General features: G+C 36.5%; 1 protein-coding gene across 1 annotated transcript in view; it reads left to right on the forward strand.

Annotated features, from left to right (window-relative positions):
• The window catches only part of DNAH8 (dynein axonemal heavy chain 8), a 363,394-nt gene that overhangs the window by 117,459 nt on the left and 220,672 nt on the right, over positions 1–25,263 (forward strand). Inside the window, exons 30-35 of the mRNA XM_025418650.3 lie at positions 1,874–1,978; positions 8,009–8,122; positions 9,643–9,705; positions 14,648–14,748; positions 19,103–19,240; positions 19,400–19,640. Of these exons, the coding sequence (XP_025274435.3) occupies positions 1,874–1,978; positions 8,009–8,122; positions 9,643–9,705; positions 14,648–14,748; positions 19,103–19,240; positions 19,400–19,640 (762 nt within the window). The remainder of the gene's footprint in view (positions 1–1,873; positions 1,979–8,008; positions 8,123–9,642; positions 9,706–14,647; positions 14,749–19,102; positions 19,241–19,399; positions 19,641–25,263) is intronic.

The raw sequence follows: 25,263 nt of genomic DNA on the forward strand, positions 1-25,263 counted from the left end.
TTACAGAAATGAATGGTTGTATTCTTTTATGTCAATCTTAACATGTTAGGCAAGTTCCCCAAATATCTTTGGCTTTCCTTAGAAACCACTTATAGGTCATTCATGACCAGTGGCATACCAAGGGAAGCATGGTGGGAGCAGTCTACTTAGGCTTAATAGTAAATTGTTTGAACTAACATCAAGCAGAGATTTTTTAGGGTAGAGTACTATATTAGTTTCCTACTTCGGCTATAACAAATTACCATAAACCTAATGGCTTAAAACAACGTAAATGTATTATTTTACACTTTTACAGATCATAAATCTGAAAATGAATTTTATGGGGCTAAAATCAAGATGTCAGAAGGGCTGTACTCTTTCTGGAGGCTTCAGGAGAGAGTCTGTGCCTTGTCTTTTCTAGCTTCCAGAAGCCACCTGCATTCCTTGACTCCCAGCCACTCCCAGCAATGGTGTCACTCCTGCCCCTGCTTCAGTCTTCACGTCTTCTCTGGCTTGACTCTCCTGCCTCCCTCTTTCCCTTATATGGACCTTTGGGTCCACCCGGTTTGTCCAGGATAATCTCCCCATCTTAAGTTTTTTTTTTTCTTAACTTAATTGCATCTACAAAGTCCCTTTTGTCATGTAAAGTTACACAATCAAAAGCTCTGGAGATTGAAATGTGGACAATGTTGGAGAGACCATTATTTTGTCTACCCAAGTATTTTATGACTGATATTTAAATTCTTAGTTCATGGTGATAATAAAAATATGACTCTTAATTTATTACTATTTTTTTTAAGAGAGAGGGAGCACATGTGAGTCAGTGGTGGAGGAGGGGCAGAGAGAGAAAGGGAGAGAATGGATCTTAAGTAGGTTTCATGCCCAGTGCAGACCCCAGTGTGGGGCTTGATCTCACAACCCTGAGATTACAACCTGAGTTGAAATCAAGAGTTGGACACTTAACCAACAGTCATCCAGGTGCCCCAGAAACTTTATTCTTCAGCATAAATTCTTTTAATAAATCCAATTGCCAATCCATCCCTTTGACAATCCAAGTTTCTTTTCTTCAGAGTATCTCCCATATCATTGTTTCATTCTATTCTTTACATAGCCAACCCATATTTTAAGAGTAATGAGATGATATTTTGCATGGTGTTGCACAAGATCAAAGAGGAGAGAGAGAAAATTGTTCTAGGGATATTTTCTAGGATAATATTTTCTAAGATAGTGTTTCTCTCTTCCTTTCCTTTTCTCTTTTCTCTTTTCTTTTCTTTTCTTTTTTCTTTTCTTTTCTTTCTTTTCTTTTCTTTTTTTTTCTTTTTTCTTTTCTTTCTGCTTTATGCCCAGCACAGAGCCCAACATGGGGCTTGAACTCATGACTGTGAGATCAAGACCTGAGGCAAGATCGAGAGTTGGTTTCTTGAGATGCCTGGATGGCTCAGGTCGTGATGCTGGGATCCTAGGATTGAGGACCAGGGCTCCCCACATGGTGCCTGCTTCTCCCTCTGCCTATAACTCTGTCTCTCTCTCTCTCTCTCTCTCAAATAAATAAATAAATAAAACCTTAAAAAAAAAGCTTGTTGATTAACCAAGTGAGCCACCCAGGCACCCCAATTAGCATAGTATTTCAAAATGATCTGCTTACATCTCCATCAGAATCACCTAGATGCTTATTAAATACAGATTTTGGGACCTAAGATCTAGAGTCAATATCTGGCATCAGGGAGAATCTAGAGGTGCTTTATATACATGCTCAATTTTTGGAACTACTATTCTAGAATATACTCTCTTCTTATAAGAATGGGAAGAATAAGAATGTGTTTCTAGAAGGCATCTAAATCATTTGGCATTTGATTTCCTTGTGATGTTTCTGAACTCTACTCCCACTTTCCAGGAAGCCTATGCTATTTTAAACAGATTTGAAGTTGAAGTGACCAAAGAAGAATCAGAAGCAGTAGATACTTTGAGATATTCTTTCAACAAATTACAGAGCAAAGCTGTAAGTACAATTTAATTCTTATTTTTTTATAAGTTGCTATCTCTAGAAAAAATTTTTCATACATTTTAAAGCTTAAATATATATTATTTTAATACCCTTATTGAGATTTAATTTATATACCATAAAATTTACCTTTTCAAAGTATATAGTTCAGTGATTTTTAGTATATTCATAGAGTTACACAACCACCATCATTATCTAGTTTTAGAACACTTTCATCTTCCCAAGAGAAGCCCCCATACCTATTAGCAACCACTCCTTCTCCCTTTTATCCTAGTCCCTGGCAATCATGAATCTACTTTCCTGTCTCTATGGATTTGCCTTTTCTGGATGTGTAATATAGATGGACGTACACAATATGTAGCCTTTTGTGACTGACTTCTTTCATTTGGCATGTTTTAAGGCTTATCCATGTTGTCCTCTGAATGACTGCTTTATTTTCCTAACAGCTAATGATGTTGAGCATCTTTTCATGTACTTATTGGCCATACATCCATCTTGCTTGGAGAAATGTGAATTTAAATCCTTTGCTTTTAAAAAGAATGGGTTATCTTTTTATTTTTGAGCTGTAAGAATTTTTTTTTATATATTTTGGATATAAGCCCCATATGAAAGGATTCGCAAATATCTTCTCTCTTTCTATGGATTGTCTTCTCAATTTCTTTTTTTTTTTCAAGTTTTTATTTGAATTCAATATGGTTAACCTATAGTAGTACAATATTAGTTTCAGATGTACAATATAGTGATCAAACACCTCCATACAACACCTGGTGCTCATCCTAAGTGCACTCCTTAATCCCCATCACCTGTTTAACCCATTCCGCCTCACCCACCTCCCATCTGGTAACTGTCAGTTTGTTCTCTATAGTTGAGTCTGTTTCTTGGTTTGCATCTCTCTTTTTTTTCCCTTTGCTCCTTTGTTTTTGTTTCTTAAATTCAACGTATGAGTGAAATCATAATGGTATTTATCTTGCTCTGACTTATTTCACTTAGCATAATATATCCATGTTGTTGCAAATGGCAGGACTTCATTCTTTTTTATGGTTGAGTAATATTCAATTGTATATGTATACCACATCCAAACAAAAAGCTTCTGCACAGCAAAGGAAACTATCAACAAAACTAAAAGGCAGCCTTCAAAATGAGAGAAAATATTTACAGATGATACATTTGATGAAGGGTTAGCATCCAAAACATATGAAGATCTTATAAAACTCAAAACCTCAAAAATGAACTAATTAAAAAATGATTAGAAGATATGAGTAGACATTTTTCCGGAGAAGACATACAGGTGGCCAGCAGACATATGAAAAGACATATGAAAAGATCAGTCATCATCAGGGAAATGCAAATCAAAACTACCATGAGATATCACCTCACACTTATCAGAATGGCTAAAGTCAACAGTACAAGAAACAACAAGTGTTGGCGAGAATGTGGAGAAAGGAGGACCCTCTTGCACTGTTGCTCGGAATGGAAACTGGTGCAGCCACTGTGGAAGACAATGTGGAGGATCCTCAAAAGGTTAAAAATAGAACTATGCTATGACCCAGCAATAACACTACTAGGTATTTATTCAAAGAATACAAAAACACTAATTTAAAGGGATACACACAGACTGATGTTTATAGCAGCATTATCTATAAGAGCCAAAGTTGGAAGCAGCTCAAGTGTCTATTAACTGATGAATGGATAAAGATGTCTTTTCAATTTATTTATTTTTAAAATTTTTTTTTATTATTATGATAGGCACACAGTGAGAGAGAGAGAGGCAGAGACACAGGCAGAGGGAGAAGCAGGCTCCATGCACCGGGAACCCGATGTGGGATTCGATCCCGGGTCTCCAGGATCGCGCCCTGGGCCAAAGGCAGGCGCCAAACCGCTGCGCCACCCAGGGATCCCGATGTCTTTTCAATTTATTGATGGTGTCTTTCCTTTCTTCTTCTTTTTTACTGTATTAAAAGACACATAATATAAAAATTTACCATCTTCATCATTTTTTAAAGTGTACAGTTCAATGGTATTAAAGACATTCACCTTGTTGTGTAGCCATTATCACTATATATCCCTATTACTCCTTTCACCTTATATATCTGAAATTCTGTGCCTAATTAACAGTAACTCCACATTTTCCCTTCCACTCCAGTCCTTGGTAACCACCATTCTACTTTCTGTCTCTGAATTTGAAGTACAAAGTTTTTTAATTTCGATGAAGTCCAATTTATCTATTTTTTCTTTTGTTGCTTGTGATTTAGTATCATAACTAGAAAACAACTGTCAAATCCAGGGTCATAAAGACTTGCTACTATGTTTTCTTATGTCAGTTTTATAATTTTAGCCCTTATATTTAGATTTCTGATACATTTTTGAGGTAATTTTTGTATGATGGGAGTTAGGGGTCCAACTTCATGCAAAAAATGCATGTGGATTTCCAGTTGTTTCAGCACCATTTGTTGAAAAGACTATCCTTTCACCAACAAATTATCTTGGCACCCTTGTTGAAAATCAATTGGCCATAAATGTAGGGAGTTATTTCTGGACTCCCAATTCTATTCTGTTGATTCATATGTCCATCCCTATGCTAGTAACCTACTGGCTTAATTACTATAACTTTGTGCTAAGTTTTTTTTTTTTTTTTTTTTTAAATCCTGGTGAAATACACAAAGCTTTTACCGTCTTAACTATTTTTTAAAGATCTATTTACTGGGAATCCCTGGGTGGCTCGGTGGCTTAGTGCCTGCCTTCAGCCCAAAGTGTGATCCTGGAGTCCCGGGATCGAGTCCTGCATTGGGCTCCCTGTATGGGGCCTGCTTCTCTCTCTGCCTGTGTCTCTGCCTCTCTCTCTCTCTCTCTCTCTCTGTCTCTCATGAATAAATAAATAAAATCTTAAAAAAACAGATCTATTTATTTATTTGAGATAGAGAAAGAGAGAGTAGGGGGGAAGGACTGAGGGAGAGGGAGAGAGAGACTTGAGCAGAGCTTAAGAGCTCAGAGTCCAGCACAGGGCTAGATCTCACCAACTTGACATCGCAACATGAGCCAAAACCAAGAGTTGGATGCTTAACTGACTGCACCATCCAGACACTTCTCATCTTAATTATTTTCAAGTGTACAATTCAGTAGTGTTAAGTCTGTTCACATTGTTGTGCAACCAATCTCCAAAATTTTTCATCTTGCAAAACTGAAATTCTATATTCATTAAATAATAACTCCTGATTTCTCTCTTTCCCCAGTTCCAACCAGCATTCTGCTTTCTGCCTCTATAAATTTGACTACTTTTGGTACCTCATATAAGTAGAATCATACAATATTTGCCTTCTTGTGACTGGCTTATTTCACTTAGCATAATGTCCTCAAGTTTCATCCATGTTGTAGCAGGTGACAGGATTTCCTTTCTTTTCAAGACTGACTACTATCGCATTGTATATATGTGCCACATTTTGTTTATTCATTCATCTTGCAGTGTTCATTTAGGTTGCTTCCATCTTTTGGCTTTTGTGAATAATGCTGCTATGGACATGAAAGTGCGGATATCTCTTTGAGACTCCACTTTTAATTCTTTTGGATATATACCCAGGAATAGAATTGGTGTATCATATAGTATCATTTTTTAACTTTTTGAGATCCACTATATTGTTTTCCATTGCAGCCGCATCATTTTACATTCCCACCAACCGTGGGAAAAGGTTCCAATTTCTCCACATCCTTGCCAACACTTGTTATTTTGTGTTTTCTTGATAGTGGGCATCCTAATTGGTGAGGTGATACCTCATTGTGGTTTTGATTTGCAATTCTCTCATGTTACATGATATTGAGCATCCTTTTATATACTTACTGTCCATTTGTATATTTTCTTTGGAAAAAAGTCTACTCAAGTCCTTTGCCTATTTTAAAATTGAGCTGTTTGTGGTTTTGTTGTTGTTGAAATGTAGGAGTTTTTTATATATTCTGGATATTAATACATATCAGATGTAGAATTTAAAAATACTTTCTCTTATCCCATAGGGTCCCTGTTCACTCTATTGATTGTATCCTTATAATTCCATTTACTTCTGTAAAGTAGGTGGTGATAATCCCCTCTTTCATTCTTAATTTTAATAATTTGAGTCCTTACTCTTTTTTTCTTGGTTAGCCTAGGCGAAGGTTCATCAATTCTGTTCATCTTTTCAAAGAAGAAATTTTTAGTTTGTTGATTTCTTTATTGTTTACCTGTACTCTATATCATTTACCTGTGCTGTAATTTTTATTCTATCCTTCTGTTTGTTTTGGATTTAATTTGTTCTTTGTCTAGTTTGTGAAGGTGGATGGTTAGGTTAAATGATTTGAGATCTTTTTTCTTGTCATGCAGGCATTTTTAGCTATAAACTCTCTACGCATTTTTGAAGTTGATATTTATACAGTTAAACAGTAAAAATGAAGTCCAAGGGAAGATCCAGATTTTTTAATTATAATGGAAATTTTTATTGAATATTAATTAAACATTGGCTTAAAGTTTTTTGTTTGTGGAGAGATTTGTCACTGAGATTGAAGCAAAGCAGACTAGCAAGCACCCAGAGCTGAAATTGGGGTCATGACTTGTGATCCCAGCTCTGCCACCAGCCAGTTGGGTGATCTTATGCAAGTTAATAACCTTCATTTCTCAGTTTCTTCATATGATCATTTAGGAATACGTTAGGAATTTTTTTATACATGGTTATGAGACTTCCTTGAGGTAATGTGTATAAAATTCTTTTTTATTTTTTTTTTTATTTTTTTATTTTTTTTAAAATTCTTTTTAACAATATTCATGTTTATTTAAATGCTCAATATTGAATATTCACTTATTTTAAAAAACGATTGCTGATTTAGTCAGAAAATTGCATCTTGGGAAGGAAATGGAGAACCCTAGGTTGAGATTTAGTGAAGCCCAACTTTCTGTTACTGTTCAATGGAAAAGATTCACTTGGGTTGTTCTAGCTTTTTTTTTTTCTTCTTTTCTTTCTTAAATTATTTTTTTAATTCAAATTCAGTTAGCCAACATATAGTACATCCTTAGTTTTAGATGTAGTGTTCAGTAATTCCTAGTTGCATACAACCCAGTGCTCATCACAGGACATGGCCTTCTTAATGCTCGTCACCCAGTTACCCCATCCCTGCACCCACCTCCCCTCCAGCAACCGTCAGTTTGTTTCCTGTAGTTAAGAGTCTCTCATGGTTTGTCTCCCTCTCTGATTTTTTCCCATGCAGTTGTTCTATCTCTTGAACTGTTAGTGTTAAACCTGTTGGCCCATCCTTTAGTACAATCACCATTAATCTGAAGTTTTATAAAAAACCCAGAACCACACTGCTGGGTTTTGAATCTTGACATTGCCTCATGCTGATGCGGGACCTTGGGGAAGTTACTTAATGTCTCTATGCCTCAGTTTTCTCAACTGTAAAATGAATATAATATCAGTATTTACCACACCGCATTGTCATGAGGATTAAATGAATTAACACAGGTGAAAAGCCTGACAGATAGTAAGTATGAATTAAGTGCTAGCTATTATGATTGAAGGTTTAAGCAGAGGCTTTTGAAGACTGTTATGGAGGGCATTCCTTATTTTTTTTTTAATACCCAAGGTAATATGACTTTCTTTTAGGTGACTGTTCCAACCCTTGTGACCATGTAAACCTACCAGAAATTATTAATCCCAGACCTTCATCTGGCCTCAGAGACAGCATGTGACCCAGACTGCGTCTGTAAGCAGTAACTGTTTCTCCGGCCACAGTGATGACCTGAGCTGGATAGCCAGAAAACTTTTTCCTAACTGCAGTTACAGAAGATGGCTTTGCGTCTTGGGTCATGAACTAGAATGATTTGCGTCCCCTTTTGCTGCATTTGGGTTGTTTATTTCCCCCCCCTTTTTTTTTTAAGCAGCATTGCAGAGATGCCCTTGTTCATACTGGACATCTGTGGGATAGCAAACTGGCTGGGATGGAATTATAGTTTTTATTTAAATACATTTTCATTTAAATAAATCTCATGTTGGGTATTCTTTTTTATTCTAGGTTTCTGTACAAGATGAACTAGTTCAAGTGCAGCCAAAGTTTAAGAGTAATCTTCTTGAGTCTGTGGAAGTTTTTCGTGAGGATGTAATGAACTTCGCAGAATCATATGAGGCGGTAATCTAAGTATTTGCATGCTGTGTGTTAAAATGTTCTGTGGCATGTTTATATGAGATGACAGTGATGAATCTTGAGAAATATGCAGCAATTTGCACATTGTATATAAGAAGCTATATTTGCATATTTGTAGCTATCAGGAAAAAAAAGGAGATAGCTAGTTTTTAAAAATAATTTTATAGAGGAAGAAAGAGAATTTAACCGTTAAAAGGAAAACAACTTTTGAGATTGTGGAAAGAACAAAAGGTCTGGTCTTATGCTTTCTCAGGCCAGAATGCTCATAGCTGAAAATGCAATGCACTTGTTGGAAGGCTGTAAGAAACTATAAATACCTAAATAGTAGGGTATTATGCAACTGATCTTTTTTTCACTAACTCTCAGAGAACCAAAGGGTCACTGAAAATAAATAATAGATGTCACACCTGGTCAGTCCTGCAGACTATTCAACCTGGTATCATGACTGTTAATGATCCTCCTCTTTGAAGTTAAACTCAGAAGTTGGATGTATTCCCCTAAAATATGCTACTTCCTTTAGTGGTCACAATGGGTCTAGATTCATAAAACATTTTAAGCCCTTAATAATAACCACATAGCACATTTTTTTTACATGTACTAAACTTACCTCTTTTCGTTGGATTTGTCAAGATTTTACGGCCCTGGGCAGCCCCGGTAGCGCAGCGGTTTAGCGCCGCCTGCAGCCCAGGGTGTGATCCTGGAGTCCCGGGATCGAGTCCCACGTCAGGCTCCCTGCATGGAGCCTGCTTCTCCCTCTGCCTGTGTCTCTGCCTCTCTCTCTCTCTCTCTCTGTGTGTGTCTCAAATAAATAAATAAAACCTAAAAAAAAAAAAAAAGATTTTACGGCCCTATCATTTTATTATACTGGGAATCTGCTCTATTATTTAGCATATCCATAATATTCATGATTATACAGACCATCTGTGGTCCTTTTGCAACTGTGTTCTGGATGAAGGCCACCAAAGACTGCATTTGCTTCTTTCAGCTATTCAACCTATGTGCTCCTCTATTTCCATATTGGGCTGAACAATCAGTGAGAGAGAGGAGGCTGTCCTCAGAACTCTATATCAATAGTTATTCTAATGCATAAACACAGCATCATTGTTTATAACCATAAATGGAATGAAACAGAGCCCTAGTGGTGCAGGCTTCCTACAGGATGTAATTTTGGCACATTTTTTAGTACCGATGTCATGCTCCTTTAAAAATGAATGGAAGTTAGAGTGAGGCAAATGTTCTAAAATTGATTGTGATCATGGTTACACAACTCTGTGAATATACTAAAAGCCATTAAATTGTCCTTTTTAATGAGAGGTTGTATAGTATGTGAATTATATCTCAATAAAGCTGTAAAAACTAATGAAAGCTTCAGATATGGGACAAAATTAGACTAGATCAGATAAAAATCATGTTTATTTATTTAAAAGGAAATAATAGATAAACTCAATAAATTGATTAATACATGTGATTAAGAATTTAAATGGAGAGTATATTATTCATTACAGGAAGGACCCATGGTTCCAAATATTCCACCCCAAGAAGCTAGTAACAGGCTACAGATATTTCAGGTAAAACTTCATTTTTTTGTATGTCGACAATGTGTTGTTATTCTTTAAAGTAATTTTAGGGAAAAATTTATGTTGTTCTACCTTATAGTGGAAAAATTAATGTTTAAAGTACATCCAGATTTTAATTATATTCTAATCTTCTAAATAATGTGATTGATTCCTTTTCTTGTATCCTTTGTGTTCTTCTCCACAGAATCTCTCCCTATTTTTAGAGACTAAGACTTTGATTTTGAACTTAAGTGTATACCTTATTCTGATTCCAAGTATCTCATTTGCATATAAATGGTAGAAATTCTTAGAATAAAATGTATCAAAATAAGATTTAAAATATTGACACATGGTTTCCCTATCTCCCCTCTGTATCCATTCCTTTCTTATCCATGACTTTAAACTTCCCAGCTCATTTGCCCTACCCTATACACTGATCCAATGATCAGGCCAACCATTCCCTATCTTTTTCTACACTCAGATTGCTGAGCACATCTAGAGAAAAATCACACACTCATTTGGGTTAATGTTTTGTGGATTCATGGATTCCTATGTAAACTAGCCCCCCTGGGTCTGTTAGTATCAGGCAATTCTATTACTTGTTTTTGTTCTCTATCCTGTTTTCTGTTCCTGTTCCCTTTATGTTCCCTGTCCCACCTGCATTCATAATCATTAGAAAATATTCATCAGATGCCTATTATGTGTCTTGGTCAATAGAAAGATGATTAAGAAATGGTTCTTACCTCTAAGCTGCTAAAACCTGGTAGGGAGACAGTGAGCTGGAGAGATAGTAATTGCAAAACCATGTTTTGAGCACTGTAATCTAGATGTGAGAACTAGTGTTATGGATACAGGTGTAGGCAGCTCCCAACCAAAATGGGAGCTGAAGGGGCAGACAGAGAAGGCTTCCTGGAAGAAGAGCCATCCAAGCTGCATCTTAAAGGGCTAGTTAGAGTTAGCCAGGGGAAGAAGAAAAACAAATTAGAATTTGCACCTCCTACAAAGGCCAGAGATGAGGAAATAGGGAGATTTAGAGAGATGAAGGAGTGAAATGTGGGGTACAGTGGGCAGAGAAGATAGGGATGAGGGATGGGACAACAGAGTGGGCAGAAATCACCAATGAGAGGGCCTTGTAGGCCACGATAAGGAGCTCATAGCCTATCTTGGGGGCTGGAGGGCTCTACGCAAAGAACAATATGTCCAGATTGGAATTTTTAAAACAGTTGTGTGTTTATTTTTTATTTTTATTTTTTCAGTTGTGTGTTTAAAAGATTTCTCTGGCATTAGTGTGGAGAATGCTTTGGGGGGAGGATGGTCATGTTGATGGCAGTTTCAGTAATGCAACAGGAAATTGTCAAGCTTGAGACTAAACAAATACATTTCAATGAAGAAACCTGCATGGAACATGAGTTTATTTAACAGGACCAACTTGATAGGCCTGGAGCCTGGGTGAAGGGGAAGAGAGGAAGATTTCCAGCTTGGGAAGATGGAAGAGGGTAGAGTTATTTACTGAAGTACGAGTGTGGGAGGAGTAGTTTTGAGATTAGTTTGAGCAGACGACCTTGTCTCCAAATTTATAGAGACAATGTAGGGTGTGTTATGTAAATTTCAGAGAGCTGTGTTCCCCTTCCTGTCCCTGGGAACTCTTTACTTTCCTTTGCCCCTTCTTAGACGGATCCTTTTCTCCTAACATTTTCCTCTTAACTATCCTTCCCAATCAAATTTTAAAAGCCGCATGTCTTTCCTTTTTTAAAGGAACAATTATAAACATATCTCTCTGTTCTGTGCCCCCTTCTAGATGTTACTTTTTTCCTCACCTTGCCCCACTTGCTGCCTGTATTTATATAATAACTCAGATAGCTTCCACAGTCATCCTACCAGGAGATACAGAGATGTCCAAAACCCAGTGTTTTCTACTTTACTAAGACTACCCGAGTTTTGCCCCAAATCAAGCCATAGGAAGGCTTTCTGTAGCTCCTAACTTTGTTTTGCCATGTGCTGGTTAGGAATTTCCAAATGTCCCATTACCTGTGTCAGAGATGACTTATCACTTTACGATTGGGTTTTTCACCTCAAAGCAGATAAACGGAAGAGTGGAGTCAGCAATCTTGATCTTGTTGCTTTATGTGCACGTTCCATAGATGGTTCAGGCTGGTTCCATGCATGCTTTTCTCAAAAAGGTTCAGTCAAGTTGAATGGGATCTCTCCAGTCGCAGGTTCTCCTGAGAGGGGTAGTTCAGGCTTTTTCCATCCGAACCAAGTGGAATTCCTCATATGGTACCTAACTTTCAAGTATCTCCCTTGATTTTGGTGATTTAAATAGAAAACCCAGACCCAGATAAGAAAAATGGAATTGCAGCTGACCATAGATTAGTCAATTTGTGCAAAGTAAGGAAATCAGCTGTCACAGAGCCCACTCACTATCTGTGCTGCTTGGCTCCGGGGGCAGGGTAGGGCTAGCCCAGTAAGTCTGGTAGATTTCTGTAAGATAGGTTGTCTGTGTTGGCAAGGGTTTTCAGGGGATGCAGCAGGCACAAGCCTTTCACTTGGATATGATGTCCTTAGACAAAGTCCAGTCCCTTGTTATTGTTAAGGTTCTTTTGTCCTCAGGACAATAGTGGTAACTCTTGGACTAAAACCAGATCCTCGCATCACCCTGATCCAGAACTTTATGCCAGACCTTGGAGGAGGCTCTGATTCTTTGCTATCTGAAGTCCCCAGAGTCTCAGGGAAAGGCCTGCCTTTCTGGAGGAGCCAGGATCAAGACTGATCTGCTCACCTAATGGCTGCCAGCTGAGCCAAGCAGAATCTCTCAGCAATAAAAGCAAGATAATATAGATATGAGTGAAAAAAGTAATAAGTTGGATGATAATAAGTGCCAAAGGAAAAAATAAAGCAGAGAAAGGGCATAATGTGCTGGGCTGTGTGTATGTAAGGTGGATGTGAACTTTAAAATTGCATCTCCAGGGGCACCTGGGTGGCTCAGTCAGTTAAGTATCTGCTTTTTGGTTCAGGTCATGATCCCAGGGTCCTGAGACCAAGCCCCACATCAGGCTTCCTCCTTGATGGGCAGCCTGCTTCTCCCTCTTCACTGTTTGTGTTCTCTCATGTGCATTCTCTCTCTCTTAAAATAAAACAAAATAAAATAGCATCTCCAGAGAAGGCCAGCTTGAAAAGATGACATTGAGTAGAGACCTAGAGAAATGAGGGAATGAGCCAGGGAGGTGTCTGGAAGAGCAGCTTTCCAGGCAAGAGGAAGAGCAAGTGCAAAGGCCCTGAGTAAGAGCAAATAAGACATCATCCTACTTATGTTTTCAGTGGATCAGTCTGGCTACAGTGTTGAGAGTAGATTTCTGATAGTTAAGGGTGAAAGCAGAGAAATTAGGAAGCTCTTGCAATAATCCAGGAGAGGGTGATAGTCACTTGGACCAGACTGGTGGCATTGGAGTTGAAGAGAAGAGATTAGAACCTGGGTATATTTTGAAGGTAGACCCACCTCCTTGTTTTTCCCTCAGGAGTTACCAGTTTATTCATCAGCAAGTGGGACTTGAATGTGCCACCCTTTTACCAGGGGTGTGGCCACTTCATTGAAAAGATATTGTAGGGCGCATCTCTTGGCATCTTGCTCCTTCTGCTCTGCCTGTGGTTGGGGGTGTGAGCTAAGCAGGTTGTTCACCATGCATGTGGCTGGGTATGTGACCCAACTCTCCTCCAAAGCAGGTGCCCCCTCACCGTCCCCTCCAAGCCCCCTAAAAGGCAGGTGCCAAGATCTATCTAGATTGTGGAAAGAAGCAGGAGCTTCCCATTGGGCTCAGGGTGCAACTTTACTCTGATTTCTGGAGTTGCTGGACACTTGGTTGTCCTGCTGACAAAGCTGGTATTTTTTTTTTTGCCCATTTGGCTAATGCTGTGGGTCTTTTCATATTATCTGGGGCCTGAATAAAAAAGGGGATGAGTGACTGGCATCCATCAATAGTCTTCACCACATAAACAAGATTTTAAATATTATTTTAAAGTATGCTAACTTTAACATTTTTGTTTCTCCTTTTCTAGTGTTCGCATGGTTCTATGGCCACTTTAGTCATTAAATTTATTGAGTAACCATTATATTAACCACTGAGGATTATAAAAAGTGCAAAATATGGACCTTACTTTCTAGAAAGGAAGGGTTCATTGGAGTTCCTTCAGGGTCTTCACACCTTCTTTATTTGGCTCCTCTAAAAATATGCTAATGTTATTGTCAGATCTGATTCACTATCTGAATATGGTGAAGTCTGATGCCAGACATTCTCCAGGGCTGGAAATTTAGTATCCTTATTGATATATTATACCCTTATATAGAGCACACATACTTCATCATGGGTGGATTATTTCTATTTGCTTTTATGCTTTAAACACTCTTCATACTTAGCATTCCTAGTATAGGAGATTCCACTTCCAATTCAAAGGGCATGGGCATTAACTTCGCTGATTCAGATTGTTAGAATTCTTTCAAGTGGTGTTATAATTGAATCCTTCATTTTATAGACTCTTTATTGCTTGGAGAGAAAACAGGGTTGAAAGGATTATACTCACTCATTTGAACTCTGTGGAACAGATGACAAGTCTAAATTAGTGAAGAAGCCTGAATTATAGATTTTTTAAAATGCAGTTTTATTACTTTCAGACATATTTATGGGAACTTGAAATATAGGTCTTCTGAAGACCACTTAATTTATTAAAGAAAAAATTTTATGTAAAATGGATACTTTTAGAATGCTTGAAAGTTAATTTTCCTAAGTGCTCAACTTTTCTTCTGATAGCTTGGTATCAATATAAATTTCTTCACAAGTCTTTGTTTCATAGATATTATTAAATAAACTCCATTGTAGCTTTTATTCCAATTATAATAAATTCTACTTTAATGGGTCCTGAATTAATTATATTTTACTACAAGTTAAAAATCTTTTTATAGGCCAATTTTGATGATCTGTGGAGGAAGTTTGTTACGTATTCATCTGGTGAACAACTTTTTGGGTTGCCTGTAACTGATTATGAGGTTTTACACAAAACTAGGTAAGTATAGAAATTGTACAAGTGTTACATGCAAATAATTAAATAGTGTTCATTAGAAGAATCGTGTCATCATTGAATCCTTTATCATGCAGAGAAGAGCCTCCCTTAGAACACTCCTAAATATTCTCCATATTCCTGGCAATTCCTGACCCACTGAATACCAAGTCACCACATATAAAAGAAATATTCTTGGGGAATTGGAAATACGTTGCAAGAATTCTAGTATTTGTGGCCTATATTTAGCTTGTGCTTTATTTTGTTCATTTTGCTATTGTCAAATAGTGTCAATTATTGTACAGAAACACTACAGTTTTGGATATATTTTATTTAGAGGAATAACCATTCTTGGCTTTCCAACCTTTCTTACTGAGTTTGTGCTACGTGCTGTTCCATATTGGATAGACATAGAAATTCATTAAGATTGAAGGCCAAGGAACTTACTTGATTTTAAACAATTAGTAGATCTAGGATTTAAGCAACTACATTTTAATGGAATTTTATATAACTTTCCTCAAAGTCAAAATTAAAACAGTGATTTTTGCTTATTAGGATCATGGCTTTAGTAAAGAACTTTATGTTAACTTCTTTCAAAGTCATAACATGCCTATGCAAAATAGACAAGAAATTGTCCGACCATAAATTAATGCTTCAATCTACCTTAGGGTAGATGGTTTGTAATCTTTTTCCAAAGCAGTCATTCACCAAACTTAACCAGATGACCAGTTGTGTTAGAATTGCAGGTATCTGTATCCTTTGGGTAAATACCTAGTAGTGCAATTGCTGGGTTGTAGGGAGCACCTCTGTTTTTAACTTTTTGAGGAACCTCCATACTGCTGGGTGATGGACATTAAGGAGGGCACATGATGTAATAAGCACTGGGTGATATATGCATCTGATGAATCTACTTTGAAACTAATAATATACTATGTGTTAATTAACTGAATTTAAATAAAATAAATAAAATAAATAAAATAAAATAAAATAAAATAAAATAAAATAAAATAAAATAAAATAAAATAAAAAGAACTACAGGTTATCTGTTCCTTGCCCTGATTTACTGATTCAAAATCTCAGGGGTTGGGTCCTGCATTTTTATGAATTCTCTAACTCTTTTTCATGCTCAGTCTGAGACTCTTTGTTTTATTTTAACCCTCAGTGTTCCTGGAAAAACAACTATCCACATTTACTGTCTGGACCAGTGGACCTTTTAATTCTTTTACATTTTAAGTAATTTATGAATAATTTGCAAAAGTTAGAATAAAAGAATGGTAAAAAGCACTTTGTTAGAAAATGTAATAAGAATTTAAGCAGAGAAAACCCAAGCTTTTACTCCAAAACCCAAACTTTTACTCCATAACCCTCCATAACAAAACGGAGACTGACTTCAGAATGCAACTGGAGTCCAACCAATGTGAGTTGACTCCTTGGTGAATCAGAAACTGCACCAGGATGAGGTGTTACACAAAGAAAACTTTATTTGCCGCAAATAAGGAGATTTCGGGGAATGGCTTCCAAAGCCATGACTCCCCAAGAGAGGGTGAATGAGTTCCTTTTGTTTAGGGTTAGGATGAATATTTATTTATTTATTTATTTTTAAAGATTTTATTTATTTATTCATGATAGTCACAGAGAGAGAGAGAGGCAGAGAGACACAGGCAGAGGGAGAAGCAGGCTCCATGCACTGGGAGCCCGACGTGGGATTCGATCCCGGGTCTCCAGGATCGTGCCCTGGGCCAAAGGCAGGCGCTAAACCGCTGCGCCACCCAGGGATCCCAGGATGAATATTTAGATAGGGAAGTCTTGTCATCCTACGTAGAGGTGGGCATAAGGTCACGCATGCACCATCAGGAAACATGCCTAATCACAAATTGTATGTTATGTAAATGAGGCTGTGCTCCTCCTTGGGCTGAGTTTTAGTATTATAATGAGGTAAAGGTGATTGTAGGTCATTCCAGAGGTCACTCTATGGTTCATCGCTCAAACGCCAGTCAGAGATTTAGCTCAAAAAGCCTGAGTGGTCTGGGGAGGGGGAGGTCTGGTCAGTCAGGACAATTGCTATCACCTGAGGGGTGGCTTCAGGTTTCCTTTGCCTGAGTTAAGAGATAAGCCGGAAAAAAGAGCTTAAGGAAAAATATAAGAGAAAGATGAGTGAGTAGAAAAGCAGGTGGGTGATTAAGGTCAGGTTTTGGGGTCTAGCTGGTGACACAACAACTGCTCATCAGCTGTCATACATGAACCTGGACCATACCATTGTACAAACACTGATTTCTGAATTCAGATCCATCTCCAACAGCTTTTATCTTATTATTACTTCTGATTTTCTTGCACTTGGCATTGTTAAAACCCAAAACTGTTGCCAGTCATAATTTTGTTGAAGAAATGACCATCATCTTTCCTATGTTATAAATGAAAAAGTCTTTACTTTTAGATTTGAATCATCAAGTCAATAAATTTTTTCATTTTTGCATCATCTATCTCCTTTAAATACACATCTGCCTTTAGCATTTGTCTACTTAGGGAAAGTCCCAAGTAAAACTGATGCAAACATCACAGATAATGAAAGAACAACCATTTATCCTTTTCACAAAATGAGATGGTCTAGGTTCTTGTAAAATACTGCATGATGAAGCCCTTGTCTCTACTGAAATAGATTGTTCACTCATAAATTACTGATCTGAGTAAAATTCATCTAGGTAATCATCATCTAAAGACCGACAGTCTGAGATCTCACTACATGGTTTCACTATTAGAGTCTAGAGTGCTGTTTTGTGTCTCTTTTCTCTTTAATACTTGGGGAGTACCATTCTTGGTCAGTTGTCTTTTCTGTTTTGGGTTTAAAAAAATGAACGATTCTGAATCCTTAACTATATTATGTGAAAGCTAACCAAGAATAAAACAACAACAACACAAAGACAGTGTCTGTCCAGAGTTCTTTTTTGATATATTGTTAAAAGATGATATATTGAGAGGCACCTAGGTGGCTCAGTCCGTTGATCATCTGACTCTTCATTTTGGCTCAGGTCATGATCTCAGGGTCATGAGATCAGGTTCTACTCAGCAGAGAGTCTCTTTGGGATTCTGTTTCTCCCTCCCTCTCTGCCCCTCTCCACTCTCACTGTCTGTCTATATAAAAATGAATCTTAAAAAAAAAAAAAAAAAGATAATACAGTGCTTTGGGTGACACAATAAGAAATCTGAAGGATGATGCAATAGGGATTATTGTCCCTTCCTTACAGGAGATCTCATCATTCTTTTTGTGTTATTTTAGTCATTTTTAGCATAAGTTGGAATATCCTGTGATTAATAATGAAATAATTCCTAAGATGATGAATCAGCAAAATGAAACAAGAATTGGAAAAGCAAGATAACCAAGATTCCAGAATGAGTCTTAGATTTATAAAGGGACCCAGTATACCCATTTGATAATTGCAAGATAGAATGAGTTTTACTTTATTAAAAGCATAAGCAAACCTTACCTTTGGTCTTTGGATTATTTATAATAAATAATAAAAGTTGTGGATATCAATCCTTACAAACAGAACTAAAAAAATAAACCCCAAAACTAAAATTGGTCTAGGGGAACTCATGGTCTGCTAAGGATGGAGGAATTCTTGGGAGCATCCACAAACTCTGTTAAGCAGTCAATTTTTTATATTCTACACAATAAAGGACTTATCTTTACTTGGATCTATAATCCCTCCTCTTACTCTTGTTATGTATATAACCCATTTGGGAACCTGAGGGGAAGCTCTTGGTAGGAAAGTGATGTTTAAGTCACTTTCCCAAAGGCACATGTTCTTAACAAAAAAACTAGCTTGCTTTTAAAAGAAAAACAATCAAAACCTTAGCCTTAGCTTTAATCTTTTTTTTTTTTTAAGATTTTATTTATTTATTCATGAGAAACACAGAGAGAGAGAGAGGCAGAGACACAGGCAGAGGGAGACAGGGAGCCGGATGTGGGACTCGATCTGGGACTCCAGGATCACACCCTGGGCGGGAGGCAGGCGCTAAACCACTGAGCCACCCAGGGATCCCCAGCTTTGATCTTATTATCAAGTTCTGGTCACATTGTTTGCGATGATTGGAACTGTAATCATAATCAAACCACTTGTTAATGTCAAGTCACAGTATGACTTGGAATATTTGAGAGCTGTACACTTGACCTAATTAATGGGGCTTTAATTAAATTTTTGTTTGGAAACTGACAGGGTTGTCTGTGGTTTCCATGTTGGTGCCTATAAGACATTATACGTGTCATGTATGAAATATTTGATTGGATGAATCCTGCCATCCAATAACGATGTTTATTTTTAATATCTACATCATGTAATACCTTGATTATTTGGTTTTCTAGAAAGGAACTCAACTTGCTGCAGAAGCTGTATGGACTGTATGATACTGTGATGAGCAATATTAGTGGTTATTACGAAATACTTTGGGGAGACGTAGATATTGAAAAAATTAATGCAGAACTGCAGGAATTTCAAAACAGGTGAGTTTTAATTGAGTTAAGCTTACCTTTTTATGGTGCCGATCTTCATAGGATCTTGTATGTATTTTACAAATGAATTTATCCTCTGATATATTGCTGTATATACATAATGCCTTCTTCAAAGAAATGTGTAGTGATATAATTTTTTTTTTCTGAAAGGTGTCGTAAACTCCCGAAAGGGCTTAAAGATTGGCAAGCTTTTTTGGATCTGAAAAAAAGAATTGATGATTTCAGTGAGTCATGTCCTCTGCTAGAAATGATGACCAATAAGGCAATGAAACAGAGACACTGGGACCGAATCTCTGAGTTAACTGGAACCCCATTTGATGTGGAATCTGATTCTTTCTGTCTTAGAAATATTATGGAAGCACCACTGCTTAAAAATAAGGATGACATTGAGGTACATAAGTTTATAAGATCTTATCAGTGGTTCATTAAAGAATATCTCCTTTTACTTTTCTGAAAATTATACAAACAGACATTTTAAGGGTGTACCAATTGCCCTATATAACGTATCCTCATAATTTGGAATGCTCCTGAACATCCTTTGGTTTTGCAAAATAATAGAGTAACTCAAAGAGGTAAGATGATTGTTTGAAATATGTTAGTTTAGGAGTCCTTAATCTATCCTCCTTGTCCCTTAACTAACTCTCCTTTTCAAAAAATCTGTTTATTTCTGTATTGCATTCCTGGTGAATTCCTCAGAAAAGTTTCCAAATTTCTAATTCTATACTTTTTCTTGTTAGTCTACTACATATTTAAAATTATTTTTCCTGGGCAGCCCGGGTGGCTCAGCAGTTTAATGTTGCCTTCGGCCCAGGGCGTGATCCTGGAGTCCCAGGATCGAGTCCCATATCAGGCTCCCTGCATGGAGCCTGCTTCTCCCTCTGCCTGTGTCTCTGCCTCTCTCTCTCTGCCTCTGTGTCTCTCATGAATAAATAAATAAAATCCTTAAAAAAAATTAAAAAAAAAAATAAAAAATAAATAAAATTATTTTTCCTTTGCAAGATTTTTAATTAGTTCTTTTGTTTTGTATGTGTGTGCTTACTGTTTGCATGGTATCTCTTTTTATTATTATTGAGACATAGTTTTTATAGTTACATAATTTTTATTACTGGCATATAAATATATTAGTTTATGTTTGCAACATAGTGACTTGATAACATGTATATGTTATAAAATGATCATCATAGTATGTCTAGTTAACATCCATCACCACACATAGCTTATTTTTTTTTCTTGTGATGAGAACTTTTATCTTAACAACTTACAAATATACAATACAGTATTATTAACTATAGTCACCTGTTGTACCTTACATCCCAGGACTTATTTATGTTATAACTGGAAGTCTGTACCTTTTGACCCCTTCTACCCATTTCATTAACCCCAAAATCCCCCACTTCTGGCAGCTGCCAGTCTGTCCTCAGTATCTATATTCTGGTTTCTTTCTTTTTGAATTAGTATTTTCTTTGAATAAGTATCCTGAAGTAGTATTGCTGGATCATATGTAGCTCTATTTTTTTCTAAAGATTTTATTTATTTATTTGAGAGAGAGAGAGAGAGAGAGAGCATGAACAGGGAAGGGGCAGAGGAGAGGAACAAGCAGACTTCCTGCTGAGCAGGGAGCCCAATGTGGGGCTCGATCCCAGGATCATGATTTGAGCCAAAGTCAGATGCTTAACTGACTGAGCCATCCAGGTGCCCCTGTGGCTCTATTTTAAACTTTTTAGTGGAACCTCCATACTGTATTCTATATTGGCCACACCAATTTACATTCCTACCAACAATGTGCAGGGTTCCCTTTTCTCTACATCTTCCTCAACACTTGTTATTTCTTGTATTTGTGATGATAGTCATTCTAAGAGTTGTGAGGTGATATTTCACTTTGCATTTCCCTGAGATTTAGTGATGTTGAGCAGCTTTTCATGTACCAATTGGCCATTTGCATGTCTTCTTTGGAAAAATGCCTATTCCAATCCTCTGCCCATTTATTAAATGAATTGCTTGGGATTTTTTCCCTAGTGAGTTATGTGAGTTCTTTGTGTATTTTAGATATTAACCCCTTATCAGATTTATGATGCACAAATATGTTATCTCATTTGTCAGTTGTCTTTTCATTTTGTTGGTGGTTTTCTTCACCATGTAGAAGCATTTTAGTTTGATGTTGTCTCACTTGTGTATTTTTGCTTTTGTTTCCTTGGCTATGTTGCCAAATCCAAAAATCAGTGCTAAGAACAATGTTAAGGAGCTTACCACCTGTATTTTCTCTTAAGAGTTTTATAGTTTCAGGTTTTGAATTCAAGTCTTTCATTCATTTTGAGTTAATTTTTGTGTGCAGTGTAAGATAGTGGTCCAGTTTCATTCTTCTGCATGTGGCTGTCCAGTTATCCCAACAGTATTTATTAAAGACACAATCTTTCTCCATTGTATATTCCTGGCTTCTTTGTCATAAATTAATTGACCATATATGTGTGGGTTAATTACTGGGTTCTCTATTCTGTTCTATTGATCCTTGTATCTGTTTTTATGCCAATACGATACTGTTTTGATCACTATGGCTTTGTTATATAGTTTGAAGTCAGGAAGCAGTATGCCTCCAGGTTTATTTTTCTTTCTCAAGATTGCTTTGGCTATTTGGGGTCTTTTATGGTTCCATACAAAATTTTTGTTTTGTATAGATTATTTGTTCTAAAAAAATAACATTGGAATTTTGATAAAGATTGCATTTAATCTGTTAGCTTTGGATCCTGTGGACATTTTAACAACATTAATTCTTCCAATCCATTAGCATGGAATATTTTTCTATTAATTTGTGTCTTCTTCAGTTTCTTTCATCAATGTCTTATAGTTTTCAGTTACAGGTCTTACACTTCCTTGTTAAATTTATTCTTAGATATTTTCATTCTTTTAGATGTAATTGTTAATGGAATTGTTTTCTTTTTTTTGGAATTGTTTTCTTAATTTACCTTTAGGATAGTTTATTATTAGTGTATAGAAGTGCAGCTATATTTTCCATATTGATTTTGTTTTATGCAACATTTCATTTATTAGTTCTAACAGTTTTTGGTATACATAGGATTTCCTATGTATAATATCATATCATCTGCAAATAATGATAGTTTTACTTTACTTCTTTCTTCCTGATTCAGATGCTTTTTATTTCTTTCTTGCCTAATTGCTCTGTCTAGGATTTTCAATACTATGTGAAATAAAACTGGTGAGAGTAGGGATCCTTATCTTGCTCCAGATCCAAAAGCATTGAGTATGATGTTAGCTGTGGATTTGTCATATATGGTCTTTATTATGTTGAGGTATGTTCTTTCTTTTTACCTTTGTTGAGATGTTATATCACTTATAGATGTTGAATTTTATCAAATGCTTTTTTGCATCAATTGAAATGACCATGTGATTTTTATCCTTCTTTGATCTGTAGATACTGAAACTATCCTTGTAACCCTGGAATAAATTCCAAATAAATTCCAAGGTTACAGCGTGTGATCCTTTTAAATTATTGTTGAATTCAGTTTGCTAGTATTTTATTGAGGATTTTTTTTTATTGAGGATTTTTGCATCTATATTCATCAGGGACGTTGGCCTGTAATTCTTTGTTGTAGTGTCTTTGTACGGTTTTGGTATCAGGGTAATGCTGGCTTCATAAAATGATTTTGGAAGTGTTCTCTCCTCTTCTATCTTTCGGAAGAGTTTGAGAAGATTGATATTGATTCTTCTTTAAATGTTTGATAGAATTCAGCAGTGAAGCCATCTGGTCCTAGACTTTTGTTTGTTGGGAGTTTTTTGATTACTGATTTAACTCCTTATTAGTAATCAGTCTGTTTTGACTTTCTATTTCTTCATAATTCAGTCTTGGTAGATGGTATGTCTCTAGGGACTTACCCATTTCTTCTAGGTTGTGCGATTTTTATGCATGTAATTGCTCATAGTAGTCTCTCACAGCCCTTTCTATTTCTATGGCATTCGTTAGTGTCTTCATTTCTGATTTTGAGTTCTCTCTCCTTATTCTTGGTTGGTCTAGCTAAAGTTTTATCTATTTCATCTATATTTTCAAATACCAACTGTTAGTTTCTTTGATCTTTTCTACTGTCCTTTTAGTTTCTATTTCATTTTTTCCACTCTGATTGTTGTTATTTCCTTCCTTCTACTAATAGTGGGCTTTGTTTGTTCTTTTTTACTTCTTTTAAATATAAAGCTACGTTGTTTATTTGAGATCTCTCTTCTTTCTTCATGTAAGCATTTCTCCTTATGAACTTCCCTATTAGAACTGCTTTCGCTGCATCCCATGAGTTGTGGTATGTTGTGTTTCCATTTTCATTTGCCTCAAGGTATCATTTCTCTTTTGATTTATTCTTTAAGCCTTTAATTCTTCAGTGGCATGTCATTTAATCTCCACATATTTGCTTCTTGTAATTGATTTCCAGTTTTCTTCTTGTAATTAATTTCTAGTTTCATACCATCGTGGTTGGAAAAGATGCTTGATACGATTTCAATTTTCTTAAATATATTGGGACTTATTTTGTGATCTAACATGTGATCTGTCCTGGAGAATGTTCCATGTGCACTTGAGAAGAATGTGTATTCTGTTGCTTTTATATGAAATGTTCTATATATGTCTAAGTTCATCTCATCTAATGTGTCATTTAAGCCATTGTTTTCTAATTGATCTTCTGTCTGAATGATCTATCTATTGAAGAAAGTAGAGTATTAAGGTCCCCTACTACTATTGTATTGTTGTCAGTTTCTTCTTTTTGATATGTTAGTATTTGCTTTATATATTTGAATGCTTGTATGTTGGATGCATAGATATTTGCAAAATTATATCCTCTTGTTAGTTTGACACTTTTATCATTATATACTGACTTTCTTTGTCTACTATCACAGTTTTTGTCTTAAGATCTATCTTATCTTATATAACTATAAATACCCCTGCTTTTTTTTTTTCTTTTTGGTTTCCAATTGCATGGCATATCTTTTTCTACTTCCTCATTTTCAGTCCGTGTGTTTCTACATCTGAACTGAGTCTCTTGTGAGCAGCATAGAGATGGATCTTGTTTTATTTTTATTTTTTAAAGATTTATTTTTATTTATTTATGAGAGAGAGAGAGAGAGAGAGGAGAGAGAGAGAGAGAGAGAGAGGCAGAGACACAGGCAGAGGGAGAAACAGGCTCCATGCCGGGAGCCCAACGCAGGGACTGGATCCCGGGAGTCCAGGATCGCGCCCTGGGCCAAAGGCAGGCGCAAAACCGCTGAACCACCCAGGGATCCCCTTGTTTTATTTTTAATCCATTCAGTCACACTTTGTCTTTTTTTTTTTTAAAATAATTTAGTCCATTTACATATAAAGGAATTATTAATAGGTATATGCCTATTGCCACTTTGTTAATCATTTTCTGGCTGTTTTGTAATTCCTTTGTTTCTATCTTCTCTTGCTCTCTCCTTTTGTTATTTGATTACTTTCTGTAGTGGTATGCTTTATCTTTTGTGTATATACTATAGGTTTTTGCTTTGTAGGTCCCATAGGCTTACATATAACAACTAATTTAGCGCCACCTTCAGCCCAGGGTGTGATCCTGGAGACCTGGGATTGAGTCTCACATTGGGCTCCCTGCATGGAGCCTGGATCTCCCTCTGCCCGTGTCTCTGCCTCTCTTTCTGTCTCTGTGTCTCTCATGAGTAAATGGATAAAATCTTAAAAAAAAAATCTGCTATTGGTCTTGTGGGAGTCCCTGTGTACATAACAAGTTGTTTTTCTCTTGCCTCTTTCATGATTTTCTCTTTGTTTTTTAACTTTTGACACTTCAAGTATGGTGTCTTGGTGTAGGTCTCTTGGGTTCATCTGTTTTGAAAGTGTCTGGGCTTCCTAGATTCTGGATATCTGTTTCCTCCCTCAGGTTAGGGAAGTTTTCAGCCACTATTTCTTCAAATAAGAAATCAGAAAAAGAAATTTTCAAATAAGAAAATTTCTGCCTTCTTCTTCTGGGACTCCTATAAGGTGAAGCTGGCTC

Source organism: Canis lupus, chromosome 12 (genome assembly GCF_003254725.2).
Source record: "Canis lupus dingo isolate Sandy chromosome 12, ASM325472v2, whole genome shotgun sequence".
Taxonomy (NCBI): domain Eukaryota; kingdom Metazoa; phylum Chordata; class Mammalia; order Carnivora; family Canidae; genus Canis; species Canis lupus.